Raw genomic sequence first — 15,101 nt, 5'->3', positions numbered from 1 at the left:
GAATCTTAAGGAATTCCCGCTCTACGCGCACTGGCAAACGATGTTTACTCAACAATTTCTTAAACGAGAAATGGGTGTTGTGAGAAAGGATTAGCGAACGCAAAAACGACAAACGGGAGAAAGCGATGTTTGAAGGTTGAAGGAAATTGGCAGAAACATCTTCATTTTATCTTTCGAATAATATGATTCATACCACTTCGTTTTGCCAGAAAGGGATTAATAATGCTCAAAGGAGGAATCGAATCCTCCGAGGAAATTACTCAACGCAAATTAGAGTCGACTATCGATTGCGGCATTCGTACACAAATAATTTTATAATGCAGTTTCATCAAAGTGATTTTTTTACTACATCATGTCATATATTTCATATTCTTCATTATGAAATCCATATCCATGGCACCTATCGGTATCGAATTATCATCGACACCACGATTTTCGCTAAATGCTCCTTTCAGTTTGGCCTGCAAAAAACATTTCTGAACTCTAATCCATCAAATTTGGAGCCCTGAAAAGGCCGTTGATTATATGCTAAGCTAATATAGCACGCTCTCTTCGGATTCGACTGGTCAGCTGGATGTCCTTGGGCATGATGTGACGCGTTTTGCGTGGATAGCACACAAATTGGTATCTTCGAATAGGCCTCCTGCAGCATCATAACCGCGGAACTTTGGAAGCGCAAGTCGGTTTTGAAGTCCTGAGCAATTCCACGAACCAAATGCTGCAAAGGTAGCTTGCGGATCAGCAATTCGGTCGACTTCTGATAGCGACGAATTTCACGCAAAGTTCCCGGTCGATAGCGATGTGGCTTCTTCACACTTCCTGCGGCTGGTGCGCTTATCCGAGCTGCTTTCGTGGTGCCTTACCACCGAAAGATTAACGACCTGTCTGCTTAGTCCCAATGAAACGAGTCCTCTCGGTGCGAGAGTAGATCAAGAAATGAACGAAAGCAAAGGAAGCTGCATTTTATAAACCATAAAAGTATAGAATGTAAACCCCACTCTCTTTATTATATAAGCTTACTGTATACTTACTTCGATGTTAGTCGTTTCTATCTCAGGGTAAGCAACGAATATAATAAGGGTGGGGTATTTTCGTTTGGATGCCATTCAGCATCGAGAAAATTTCGGAAAGATCTAATCGTTGCTGAAAAATAACCTGCCAGTTCCCCTGGTAATTGAAAAATACATTCATGCGAAAGAGTTTATTTTAATGTTTCCTAGCCATGTAACACTGTGACCAAATATTTTCCAATCAAGTGCTATTTACAGGTGGTTATCGAGTTAGCATTAACCACTGGAGGGTTTCGAGTATCGAGGGAAACCTGGAAAAATCTAATAGTTGCTGAAAAATAATCTGCCAGTTCCCAAGGAATTGAAAAATACATTCATGCGAAAGAGTTTATTTTAATGCTTTCTAACCATATAACACAGCGACCAAAGATTTGATGATTTTGTAACTTTTCAATCAAGTGTAATTAGCTGGAAAACTTCTGAAGATTATTCTTCCCCATCAGTAGGATATTTTCGTATCCAATATTGTATGCGTACGCAACGGAAAATGTTCTGTATCGCGAAAATTATATAATTTTCAATCGATTATTGCTCAGTCGCCGAAATTTTCATACTCAGAGAGTTCATTCCCCTTTAGTTTGCCTTCCAAATTGCCATCGTAAACCACACCTTCTCTCGATTCAATCACGCACGAAAAGCATACTTAAGCGATATTCTGGTGGTGAAACCCATACATTTTTCGTGAGGACATCGACAAGACAACATCGTTACTGAACGAGCTGAACGTGCTGGACGAGTTGGACGGCGAGGAATCGAGGGATTCATTACCTGGCCTGACCTGACCTGAAATGCAATCAGTTTGTTTTAACTGTGAGTGAGCGCAGAAAAGCCGATCGTTCAGAAGGAGAAGAGAAGGTGACCAAGAGAGTATCAGCATCGAAAACATTTCCCGGAAAAACATCAAAGCAGCCGCCACACACACACATACACGCGCGGAATTCTTTTCGTTTGGATTCCATTCAGCATCGACAAAATTCCGGAAGGATCTAATCGTTGCTGAATAATAATCTGCCAGTTCCCCTGGTAATTGAAAAATACATTCATGCGAGTTTATTTTAATGTTTTCTATCCATATAATAATGCGACCACATACATTTGGTTTTGTGATTTGTCAATCAAGTGCAGTTAGCAGGAAGGCTTCTGAAGATTATTCTTCAAAAGAAGATTTTTTGTATCTATTATTGGATGCATAAAACCTTGAGCTTCTAACGTAACGCTCTCGTTTTCGAAGTCCCCCAAATATTCAAAAATTTATTCATTCATTCAGAATGGATTTAGATTCAACTGCATACAAATGATCTCTAAATGAACGATAGTTCTACGTCACCCTTGCGGTTATACCATAGATATAACCCACTTCCTGTTTTTTTATTGCGAGCCGATCCGAAACCCCTCATTATGATGAATCAAGTGAAATGAACGGCTCATGAGCGGATGGTACATATCTAGCCCGAGTGCATTACTTCATATCAAAAATACCTTGATTCCACCAACTTACTATATCTGGTCACCCTATGTAAAATGCTCACCTTTTGTATATTTACTGTGCGTTCACTATCGATGTCACATTCGTTTTTCTTACGTGAGGCAATTTGCAATTAGGTTTATTTGCTGAATTTTAGTATCCTGCTTTTCTACAACAGTTACTGTTTAATACTTGATTCGGAGATATTATCTAATAACAATGCCGAGAGGTAGGTAGTTTGTAAACATTGAGTTTTTGTTGTCTTTTCAGATAATAATGATATTCCTCCACAGGAAAATATGTTAACCACAAAGGACGCAATCGTCACTTTACTAACCCAGAGGAGCTTGAAGCTGAGCGCAAAAATGAGGAACAGAAGAAAAAGTATGTAATGGGTGAGCGGTATGAGGAATAAAATTATGATACCACTTAAAAATTGCATTTCAGGTGGCGGGACACGCACGGAGAGTCTTCCGAAGAAGAAGAAGAAGACGAAGAAGCAGGTAGTCCAAAAGGAAGTGACGATTCTGAAGATTCGGAAGAAGAGGACGAGAAAGGAGCCAAATCAGTTATTGAAGTTCAAAATCCGAACCGAGTTTCGACAAAAGCTTTCATGAAGGCTGCTGACGTTGATGAAAACCAAACGGCTCAGCTATCCCGTAAAGAACGAGAACAAGTTGAGAAGCAGAAAGCGCATGCAGCTTATGCTAAACGGCACGCAGAGGGTAAAACTGCACAAGCCAAGGCTGACCTAGCGAGATTGGCCATCATCAAACAGCATCGAGCTGAAGCGGCGGCCCGTCGTGAGGCAGAGAAAAAAGGTATTTAGGTTGTTTTGTTAACGCTACAAGTGTTTGATGTATGATTTAACGTTTCAGCGAAAGAGACGAAAAAATGAGGTTTTTAAGAGAATGCGATCTGAGTCGAAGTCCATTAACACTATATAGGCCACATGAAAATATTTGCTAACTGTCTATGCGATATGTTTCGATAAAAGCTAACTATGATCATGAAACGTGGAAATGTGTCCGTATGAATGCAATAATACGACGTTATTGAATACGGATAGTATCGATCCATAATTTTGTATACTAAACAGATTACTAAATAAGCTAATGATCAACGATAGTTTAAAGCAAGTATATGTAATTCGGATGTTTAATAAATATATCGTTAGAAAGATATCTCCTTATAAAAACACATATTTTTATTCGGTTATAAACTAATCTTCTATTGAAAAATTAAACTTAAATTGACTATCTGATGGTTTCTTCGCTCCGAACACATATTCCTGATTAGTTTGCTTGGGCTCAATCACGTCTGGATTTGCTTCTGATGTATTGCTTTTCTGGTCATCTAGCTGTATATTTTCAAAATTGAACCGGAAATCCTTGTCACTCGTCAGTAAAGCTGCCTTCTTTACAAAATGGTATTTCGCCTTTTTTTTCGGGGCATCAAATCCAACACTATCCGGATTCAGTGCCATGGTTTGCGCCTCCTCTGCCATTTTTGCACGATAGTCACCGAATGTGGTCCGCATGATTTGGCGCTTCTTAATGAGGGGTTGGGTCGCTGATTTGAGAATGTTGATTGACTTCATAGTGTCTTCAACTGGAATTTTGAAATATATTATTGATAGAGAGGTAAGATATGAGTAGAAAGTACCTCGTATCATGAATAAGTAGAACAATAAATACCTTTCTTTTTGTTATCCTTTATATGAGGGGCATTGAGGGAATTCTCAAGCTGCTGGATGCACCAGTATAGTTCCAGTTCGAACTGACCATCATATTCAGATGCACTTGACTGAGAGGATACAGTCGTGTTTGAAGCTGGAACGGCTGCTGGCGCTGGTGAGTTTCTAGGAATTTTCGGTATACTTTTAAGCTTCCCGGTGTTTTTATGCAGTTTAGCCTTTGGAGGTGGCATATTTGTTTTCAAATGCTTGGATTAGATTGAAAATTCGAGTTCAGTTTTTTTCAACGAGCTACTCTACTTGCCCCTTTCGACTAGGCAAACCAGTTTTAACAATTTTCTGCGTTTTTCGGTCGACCTTTTAAAAATCTAAACAAAGTTGATTCCGGATCTGTTTTCCGTCAAATCAACATCAGCTGCTGTTTGGTTGAATCGGACGGTTGTCAACAGGTCTGTGCTTAGATTAAATCAAGGTGTGTATATATTGTGCTCCCGTGGCCGAGTGGTTAGCGTTACACATTATCATGTCGGGGGGTTCGGGTTCGATTCCCGTTCTGGTCGGGGGAATTTTTTGTCAAAGAAATTTTCTCCAACTGGTCACGGTGGTCACGCGTATTCTAGAGCTTGTCACTCAGAATGCATTCAAGGCGTGTTATTTGGCCTAGAAATCTCAACTAAGTATTCATAAAAATGATGCAAGTAATACTACGTTGAGACGGCGAAGTTCCTCTAGGAACGTTAGAGCCATCTAAGAAGAAGAAGATACATATACTAAAGGTGTGACCGTGTCGTCAATAAATGCTCGAGGGGAAACGTTATCCCCGATAATCGTTCGATTAATCGATTAATCGAATACCTCATACACAAATCGATTATTATTCGAACGAATACTGAACAACCAATAATCGAAGCGAACGAATAATTTTTTAGAAAAAAAACGTACGGCCACTGCAGTTTTATCCTGAAAATCAACCTTTGACGCTCCCCAAAATTCGTAGACGAAGCTCAATGCCGTCAACGCGAATTGAGCATAGTTTTCGAATCTAGGGGAGCGTAGAAGATAATAATTGATTTTCAGGCGGAATGAACACTTTTTTGATTCCAGATGGCTGTCTAGTAAATGAGAAATATTGGTCTAACTAAATATTTCTCTCAGTGTGACGATTAATCGATTAATCGATTATTTTCGGCGATTAAAGTGCGATTCACATATAACATCCACGTCACGTTCACGTTCCGTCCCGTCACTACCACTTTTCACGAAAATCTGAGAACCACTATATCGGTTTGCCACATTTTTATATAAATAGAGATTGTTAAGGAAAGCGTATGATAGTTCTACGAGAATTTATTGATGAAATACAATGGCATATTTATAGATGATGAAATGTACTGTTAGGCCATTTCTGAACAAAAATTTGTATCTCGATTAACAGAGTCGACAAAGTGCCCCGAAAGACTGTAAGGTAAAATAAAGGTCAAAGGTCCCGAAAACCTCCTTGTCTGGCAGATGATATGTAGCTGCGGAAAGCAAAGTGACGTTTTCGTAACTTTTTAAGCCATGAGGAGAAGTTCGATAAAAAAAACAATGAACTATGTCAATAATGACAAAATCAAAACCTGGAATTTTTAGTTTGATATATCGACCGTCTAAATCGGTTCAGTAGTTCACAAGTTATGAATTTTTGAAAAATGTCTTTTTGGGAAAAAAGGGGAAAAGTCGATATTTCGGATCAGCCTAAAACGAAAATGGGCACCCTAACAAAAAAATAAAAAAAAATATCGGTTTGCCATGGAATATATGTATATATATATATATATATATATATATATATATATATATATATATATATATATATATATATATATATATATATATATATATATAGGAGTGAAACTAGTGAAGTGAACATTTAAACAAAATAACAAACTAGGTTGCTAGGGGTCTCAGGTTGGTAGTCGGTACAAATAAACATAGGTTTGCTTAGACTGGAGCCTTGAAACGGGTAGACTCCAACGGCTTGGTAAATATATCCGCTATCTGATCTTCGGTCTTGATGGGTTCGATTTTTAGGGATCCAGACGCCACGTGATCACGGAGGAAGTGATGCTTGACGTCGATATGCTTTGTGCGCTTCATCTCCAAATTCTTCGCCATGCAGATGCAGCCCCTGTTATCTTCGTAGATGGTAACCGGTGCGCTAGCTTCTTGCAGATCCTCCAGAACTTCGTTCAGCCAAATCGCTTTAGTCGCCACCAGACTCAGAGCTACATATTCTGCCTCGCTGGATGATGTTGCTACTGTCTGCTGCTTCTTGCTACACCAGGAGACGGGACATCCGAACACCTTGAACAGGTAACCGCTGACAGATCTTCTATCGGTGACATCGGAGGCCCAATCCGCATCCGCGTACCCGACCAATGGTACGCTCGATTCCTCTCGCCGGAATAGTAGCGTCATACCTCTGGTTTCTTGAATGTACCGGACCACGTGCTTCAGTGCTTGCCAGTGTTGAGTCGTAGGGTTTTGCTGGAAACGACCCAGATATCCAACCGGAAAACATACGTCAGGTCGAACACACAGCATGAGATACATCAGGGATCCCAATAGCTCGCGATATGGTTCGTCAGTACGTTGGCCTGTCGGTTCCAGTGAGAGGCCTTTCTCCATCGGAACTCTGACCGGATTGCAGTCATCCATTCCGAAGCGTTTCATCAGCCGATTGATGCCTGCGTTCTGCGACAGCTTCATTACACCAGCCTCATTGTTGTAGTCGATTTTTATGCTTAAGAAATGGCGCAGGTCATCACAATCGGACATCTCGAACAGCTTGGCCAGATCACGCTTCAATTGCGCAATCGTTGATAGATTCCGTCCCACCACCAGAAGGTCATCCACGTATAGAATCACGATCAGCTCATCATTGGGAACCAGCTTCGTGTAGAGGCAATAGTCGTGCTTGGACCGAATGAAGTCCATCTTCAGCAGCTCTTCGTTGAAACGCTCGTTCCAACATCTCGGGGATTGCTTTAGGCCATACATCGACTTGACCAATCGACAAACTTGACCAGGCTTCGCTTGAACTTCATCCGGAACGGCCATGTAGATGGTTTCACTCAAACTTCCATGCAGGAAAGCAGTCCGTACATCCATTTGATGAAAATGATACTTATGATGAACTCCGACAGCCAGCACAGCTCGGATTGTGGCCAGCCTTGCCACCGGTGCGTAGTTTTCCTCGAAATCTTGTCCCGGCTTTTGGAGATAGCAATTTGCCACTAAAAGTGCTTTGTAGCGAACGGGCCTACCATTGTCGTCCTCCTTCAGTCTGAAGACCCATTTCGATTTGAGGGATTTCACGTCAGCCGGGCACGTCGTTAACTGCCACACGTTGTTCCTCTTCAGAGAGCCTAGTTTGCTTTTGACTGCACGTAACCAATCCTTGCTGTCATCTCGTCCAGCTATATCATCATAGCTTTGTAGAGTATCTATGGAAAGTAGACCGCCAGAAGTTGCTCCGTAACCGGTAAAGTAATCAAATAACTTACCAGGGAGCGTGCGCTCCCGTTCGCTGCGCCTCACTTGCGTTTGTCCGTCGGACTCACAGTGTTCTGGTTGCGAAGGGAGCACTGGTGGTGTCGGATCGCCAGGCTCGTCTGGTTGAGCTTCGTCGTCGGACTGCGGATCTTCTTCTTCTTGGGAATCGTCACCTGGTTCTGCCACGTCAGCTTGTACATCTTCAGCTTCCCCCTCTTGTTCAAGCGGGAATACGACGACCAGGGGAGCTTGTGATGATTCATCTGGTTCTGCACTATAAGGAAAACGTGTTTCGTCAAACTTGACATCTCGGGCTACGATGATCTTCCAGTGCTTTCTGTCCCAGAGCCTGTAGCCATTAGGGGCATACCCCATCATGACTACCTTCACGCTTTTCGGATCGAGCTTCTTCCTTGTCTGGCTTGGAATCCACGCAAATGCCTTGCATCCGAATATACGAACCTTCTCTATACTTGGCTTCGTACCGAACCACAGTTCAGCTGGCGTCTTTTCACACTGGAAGCTTGCCGTAGGACTTCGGTTCAGCAGGTAAACTCCGATGTAGGCGGTTTCAGACCACAAATTCTTTGGGACCTGTGAATCGAAGAGCATAGCACGTACCTTCTCGATGAGCGTCCTGTTGAAACGTTCTGCTGGGGAGTATAAGCGACCGTTGGCTCCACTTGAATGCCTTTGGATCTGTACCACGCCTTATGCTCGTTGGAGCAGTACTCCCTTCCTTGATCTACGGTCAGTCTGGAAATCGCCTTGCCTGTCGCCGCTGTAGCCATTGCTTCGAACTCACGGAATTTCTCGAAAACTTGGAACTTCTTCTTCATCAGGTAGATAACCACGAAGTGCGTGTGGTCGTCGATAAAGGAAACAAAATATCGCGACCCGTCCCACGCCGGTGGATCAATAGGACCACAGACGTCCGAGTGGATTCGTTCCAACACCCGGGTTGCTCGCTGTCTAGTTCCACTGAAAGGTTCGCGGCACTGCTTACCTTGTACACAGGGATCACAGAACTCAATGGCCTTTGGTTTCACGTTGATGCCATTCACCATGTTGTGCTGCACCAGTTTTGCCATCGCCTTTTCATTGAGATGGCCAAGTCGACGATGCCACAATCCGCTCGCCTCTGCATCGCACATGTTTGCTGCCGGTGGATCCACGTTGATTTCCAGCTCGTACAGACTGCCCTTTAAATGGGCCGTGGCAATCACTTGGTTCTCCTTCCGTAACACTGCTTGACGACCATCAAACAGCACCGAAATTCCAGCAATTGCCAGTCGTTTAACGGACATCAGGTTATCCCGTAGGTCGGGGATATACAGCACCTCGTTGATATTTACTCGAACACCTTTGTTGCTGCAGCCATCGATCACGCCCTTCGTTCTCGCCACGAGTGTTTCGCCGTCCTTGGCAACTTGAATAACGATCGGCTCAGCCAGTCTTGAAGACGACGAAAATACCCTGGCATCATTAATCAAATGGTCACTTGATCCAGAATCCAACTTGAAGGTGACCTTTTCGCTCTGCCGTCGGCCAGATTTTTCACGGTTGACCATAAAGCTCACAGAACCGCTTCCTGAAGCTACGTTGGCCTCACCGTTGTTCCTCTGGCGGCAATCTTTCTGCATGTGTCCCTTCCGGCCGCATTTGTGGCACTTGCCTTTGAACGTTTTCGGTTTAACTTTACCTTTTTCGCCGATGAACGCCGTTGACTTCTCCACCACATCATTGTGCCGGTCACGCTGCTTCACCTCCTCTGCCAGGAGCCGCTGCTTGACGGTATCGAATTTCAAATCTTCGTCGCCTAGGTTTTCGAGCGCCGTGATTAACGGATCAAAAATTTCCGGAAGAGTCCCAAACAGCGTCACGATCAAATCCGCTTCAGCTAACTCTCCGCCTGCCTGTTTGAGCTGCCGAATCAGGTCTTCGAAAACCACCAGATGACCACGCATGGAATCGCCTTCCTTCATCCTCAACCGTCCAATCTGCTTCCGAACCAGGTTCTGCGTCACCAGAGACTTCTTAGCAAAGGAATTTTCGAGAGCTTGCCACATTTTTTTCGCAGAAGTTTTATCTCGAACGATTTCCAGGCAGTCATCGCCAAGGAAACCGATCAACAGTGACTTCGCTTTTCTGTCCGTCTCGTCAAATTTCGTCTTCACCGCGGCCTCCGCAGTGTCCGCTGGGGGATCATCTGTCAACGTCTTGACCACTCCTTGCGCGTCCAGGAACATCCGTACCCGGAAACTCCAGTTGTGAAATTCAGGACCTCCGCTGAACTGGGGTATTCCGTGCACCGAATCCTTGCTTGAAGTACCCATAACCTCTGGTAACGATTTGGAAGATTTCAGGAAGCTTGAAATAAAGACGACTAGTCTTGAGGAGTGAAACTAGTGAAGTGAACATTTAATCTTCTTCTTCTTCTTCTTCTTCAATGGCACTAACGTTCCTAGAGGAACTTCGCCGTCTCAACGTAGTATTACTTGCGTCATTTTTATTAGTACTTAGTTGAGATTTCTATGCCAAATAACACGCCTTGGATGCATTCTGAGTGGCAAGATCTAGAATACGCGTGATCACAGTGCAAGTCGGAGGAAATTTCTTTGAAGAAAAATTCCCCCGATCAGAACGGGAATCGAACCCGAACACCCAGCATGTTAGTTATGACGTCCTGATATGCACCTTCCAACGACTATTCACCATGCTTCTGTCATCATTGGTACCATTGATGTAGTGATCAATCAAGCTTCAGCATCACACAAATGTGAAAAGTTTTAATAATGTAATTCTTCAAATATATCCAATATCAGTGTGTAATCATACGTCAATTATGCGGTCGTATCTCGGACCCAACTCACATGCAATCAAATTGGTAGACGGCATTTATTTGCATGAGATGTTGCACGCAAGTTCCATGCTCTTTAAATTCAAATGTCGACCATAAGATGGCTGTCGAATTCTAGGCAGAATTATCTGTGGGCGGAAATTGATACTGGCGAAAGCTATAGATTACATTTGATACGATTGAATTGAGCTTTCATCGGAAAGATTGTAACAATTAAAATGGGAGACAAGATGCCATCTTTCGAAACATGTGACGCTCAGAGTTAAGATGCTTGGTCCTTCTAGAAATCGTTTTCGTTTTATCTCATTCATAATTGTAAATTTTCAGGTTTATGGATTTTATAGTATGTATATTAACGCTTGCTTGAAGCTTATTCTCGTGGCTCGATTTCATAAGTTTCGAACTTTGGATTGTGATTGTGATTGTCAAATACAAAACCATCGACGTTGTAAGTATTTGTGCGTAGGAAACTACTCGAGAAATTGCAAAGATTCTATTAGCAAGATTTCCACAGTTGGAATGAAGTTATTTTTGTCGAACGTACATTTACCAAAATTGCATATTCCATATTTTGAGATGCTTTAACAAATCATATATTCAATATCGGTGGAATGTCAAGTATCTAGTAAATGAAATAATTGGTCGTTATATGAAAACATAATCATAAATGGGTTTCAATGGTGATCGATTATCAAAAAGAGCAATTCCAAATGAAATCGTCCTAAAAATGCAGATTTTAAAAATGTATTTTTGATTCAAGCAAAAAAATATGTTGGTGTCAATTGGACCGTCCCCTGAATAGCCGCAACCGGTTTGTTGATCCCTTGCAGCCAAAATCTTGTAAACTGGTGATAGTTCTACAAGTTTTCCTAGTGGACCGATTTCAAACAATGATTTTTTACGTGATCTTGGCTATATTTGCTGTCATCGTACGTAGATTTTTTTTTTCAAAATATTGATTTTTCACGAAACGGCGTCATTTTTTGTAAAAAAAATGCGTTTTTGCTTCAAAAATCGAGACAAAAACATTTATCAAAATTTTATTTTTCAAAATATCAAAAAAAAGTCACAGGAGGGTTGTGTCCGAGACACGACCGCATAGTTCACGTAGGATTCCGTTAGACTATCTGTTGATTTATGATACGTTTGAAGAATTACATCGTTAAACTCTTTGATAATGATTTGGTGGCCCTGAAAAGGGCAATTTTGTTTGATTGTTGGATATTGTTTGTTCACTCCACCAGTGTTTACCGAGTAGTGATGACAGAAAGATGGTAAACAGTCGTTGGATGGTGCGTATCAGATAAAAGATACCGAAGTGGAACGAGATATGATGAAAACCGTCCTCTGTGATCCTAGACGAGATGCCTCCTATGTTATGTATGGATGAAATAAAGAAAAAAAAACAGGAAGTGGGTTATATCTATGGTATAACCGCAAGGGTGACGTAGGACTATCGTTGATTTAGAGATCATTTGTATGAAGTTGAATCTGAATTCATTCTGAATGAATGAATATTTGGAGAACTTCGAAAACGAGAGCGTTACGTTGGAGGCACAAGGTTTTATGCATCCAATATTGGATACGGAAATATCCTACTGATGGGGAAGAATAATCTTCAGAAGCTATCCTGTTGATTGCGATTGGTTGAAAAATCACAAAACCTAATGTATTTGGTCACAGTGTTACATGGATAGAAAACATTAAAATAAACTCTTTCATATGAATGTAATTTTAAATTCCCAGAGGAACAGGCAGATTATTTTCAGTAACGATTAGATATTTCCACATTTTCCTCGATACTGGAAGCCCACCAGTGGTTAATGCTAACTCGATAACCATCTGTTAATAGCACTTGATTGAAACATATTTGGTCACAGTGTTACATGGATAGAAAACATTCAAATAAACTCTTTCACATGAATGTATTGTTAAATTCCTAGAGGAACTGGCAGATTATTTTCCGGATCTTTCTCGATCCAAACGGAAAGAATTCCGTGCGTGTATGTGTGTGTGTGTAGCGGCTGCTTCGAGATCTTCCCGGGGAACCGTTTGTAGCATCACTCTCCTCCTGATGGATTCCCATCTGGCCTAAGGTGCACAAACAGGCTCTTGGTGACACCGTTCATCCGCGCTTTCATGATAAACGAAGAGCTTCACCACAACAGCGACAACATGCTCCAATCGCTGTTCAATTAGAACTGAGTGGATTTCCGAGCGGCGCTCGCTTATATACCGATTGGTGATTTCAATAGCCTATTTTGAAAGCAAATTTAAGACTATTGAAACAAGTTTTTGGATCAGAAAGTAACAAGTATAGAACGCGTAGACATTTTATCTTTCGAATGAGTGATTTATCATACCATTTCGTTCAGTTGTTTAGGAGCTATTAACACTCAAAATCTCGGTTTTCGGCGTAACGCTTTCGTTTTCGAAACTTTGATTTTACACCCCGGTATAAAAATGAAAGACGTAGTCCTACGTCAAAACTCACTTATGGAATATGAAATAGTTACCAATACCGAACACAATTATCAATTTTTCTCATCAGTAAAAACATGTTACTTCAATATAGAGAAATCATATTTGAAATGGGAAAGGTAATTCTCTTTTATAACTTTCACTTTCTGAGTGTTTATTCAACCCAATGCGAATTTTAATTGGACTAACAGTACTATATGTAGAGCATATGGGAAATAAATTTTTCTAATATTTTTTCACTTTTCAAATTTTTCTCGCCGTATAAACTTTCCTTGGGTGAAAATAAACACAACAAAACAGACAGCTTAAACCAAACGACCCGTTCTCGAGCGAGAACACACCTTGGTTTTTATTTATGAAATATGAAATAAATCGTTCCATATATCAAATCATTTTTAACACAACTGCTACCATATACAATTTTACACTTACACTTGTACTAAATTTTTCACAATACACGATCGGCCATTGATATGAAATTTTACGAAGCAACCAACATTAAAGTTCCAAATTTTATTTGCTAGAATTAATCGTATCACTCACCTTACTTGCAATATAAAAATACCCCCAACTTGCATATATTTGCAAAGCCGATTTTCTCCAGGCAGCTTGATTTTGATGTCTCTGTTAGGGAACACATTTCGGTAGGAAGAAAAGCTCCCCCTACTTTCATGTATTTGCAATGTCAATTTCACCCAGGCAGCTTGGTTTTGATGTCTCTGTTAGGGAACACATTTCGGTAGGAACAAAAGCTCCCCCTACTTTCATGTATTTGCAATGCCAATTTCCCCCAGGCAGCTTGGTTTTGATGTCTCTGTTAGAGACCCGCCGCATGTGTAGTCAATTTCGACCAATCAGAAGTGGGTATTTCCGTTAGGATAGGAGTTGAGATTTTTCAATTTCGATAGTTAGTTACATGACATATACTATTTTCTTCAATATAAAAAATTGTTATGGAGTACCGAAATCGATTGACGCAAAAATTTCATCAATCCATCATTAAATGACTGAGTAATAAGCGTTTGAAATTGGACAATTTTCACGATGTGCTCGATTTTCGATTTACAATTTGTACCCCAATATGTTCCCGAAAGACGTAATCCTACGTCAAAAATCCAACGTACGATGACAAGAAATTTAGTTTTCCTGGAAATTTAAAGAATCTGGGAAAAACTATTTCATCAAAATCGGATGGACCGTTCCGGAGGTAGGACCGTCCCGGAGGTATATTTCCTACCAGTTTGCAAAACATGGTTTCGAGAAAAACGCGTTTTGAATTTTGGATCCGCACTCCTCACGCAAAGACTTAGACATCCCAGAGAACATTTTAAGCCGGAAATATTTTTTCAAGTTTTCATAATGTACTATCCTCTTAAAGAACTTTTCCGTTTTAAATCAAAATCAGGATTCATAATCTGTGGCTAAAAATGATTGTTAACATGCAAAAATTCGAAGTTTCGAAAATTCATAAAAATTCGATGTTTCACAAAGTTTGTCAAAAATAGTTTTATCATCTTGGACTCATTTTTTAAATTTTCTACACGAAAAAAATTAAAAAAACATATTTTAGATATTGAAAATTAAAGTTTTTTGTAAATAAAAAAAGAGTACTTATTTTTTCTCAGCGTAGTTTTTTTCACGTTTTAACATCAATACTCTATAACTCTTTCTAAGACACTATTTCGGTACGACTTATAGTTTTTGAGACATAAATCATCAAAGGTTTCTCTTACTGAAATCGATACGTCCTTTTCAAAAGTTACACTTGAGTGAAAAAAAAAACGCAATAGCTGTGTAAAACTCATATTCCCTCCAACCCAAACGGAATACAACCTTTCATTCGAATCAAAAATACTCATGTTTTGTCATTTGTCAATTTAATTTGGAATTGCTCAATATGCACATTATGCTTCTGCTTATTATGATTATAGCAATTTCGCTGTAAGAACAAATGGACACACAATGAAATGAACGCATTGATCAAACCATTAA

General features: G+C 40.7%; 2 protein-coding genes across 2 annotated transcripts; one reads left to right on the top strand and one right to left on the bottom strand.

Moving 5' to 3' along the window:
- Positions 1-2,605: 2,605 nt before the first annotated feature.
- On the top strand, positions 2,606-3,733 carry LOC129768072 (28 kDa heat- and acid-stable phosphoprotein-like). Its single transcript, XM_055769482.1, has 4 exons — positions 2,606-2,764; positions 2,829-2,919; positions 2,983-3,356; positions 3,414-3,733. Exons 1-4 carry the CDS (start codon positions 2,755-2,757, stop codon positions 3,431-3,433), a joined length of 495 nt encoding a protein of 164 aa, XP_055625457.1. The 5' UTR covers positions 2,606-2,754; the 3' UTR covers positions 3,434-3,733.
- Positions 3,720-4,658, bottom strand: LOC129768071 (UPF0488 protein CG14286). Its single transcript, XM_055769481.1, has 2 exons — positions 4,233-4,658; positions 3,720-4,146 (listed from the first exon to the last, which is right to left on the bottom strand). The coding sequence occupies exons 1-2, from the start codon at positions 4,462-4,464 to the stop codon at positions 3,758-3,760; spliced, it is 621 nt and encodes a 206-aa protein (XP_055625456.1). The 5' UTR covers positions 4,465-4,658; the 3' UTR covers positions 3,720-3,757.
- Between the last annotated feature and the right edge of the window lie 10,443 nt (positions 4,659-15,101).

This window comes from Toxorhynchites rutilus, chromosome 2 (genome assembly GCF_029784135.1).
Source record: "Toxorhynchites rutilus septentrionalis strain SRP chromosome 2, ASM2978413v1, whole genome shotgun sequence".
Classification (NCBI taxonomy): domain Eukaryota; kingdom Metazoa; phylum Arthropoda; class Insecta; order Diptera; family Culicidae; genus Toxorhynchites; species Toxorhynchites rutilus.
This window is presented reverse-complemented; position numbering and strand designations above follow the sequence as displayed.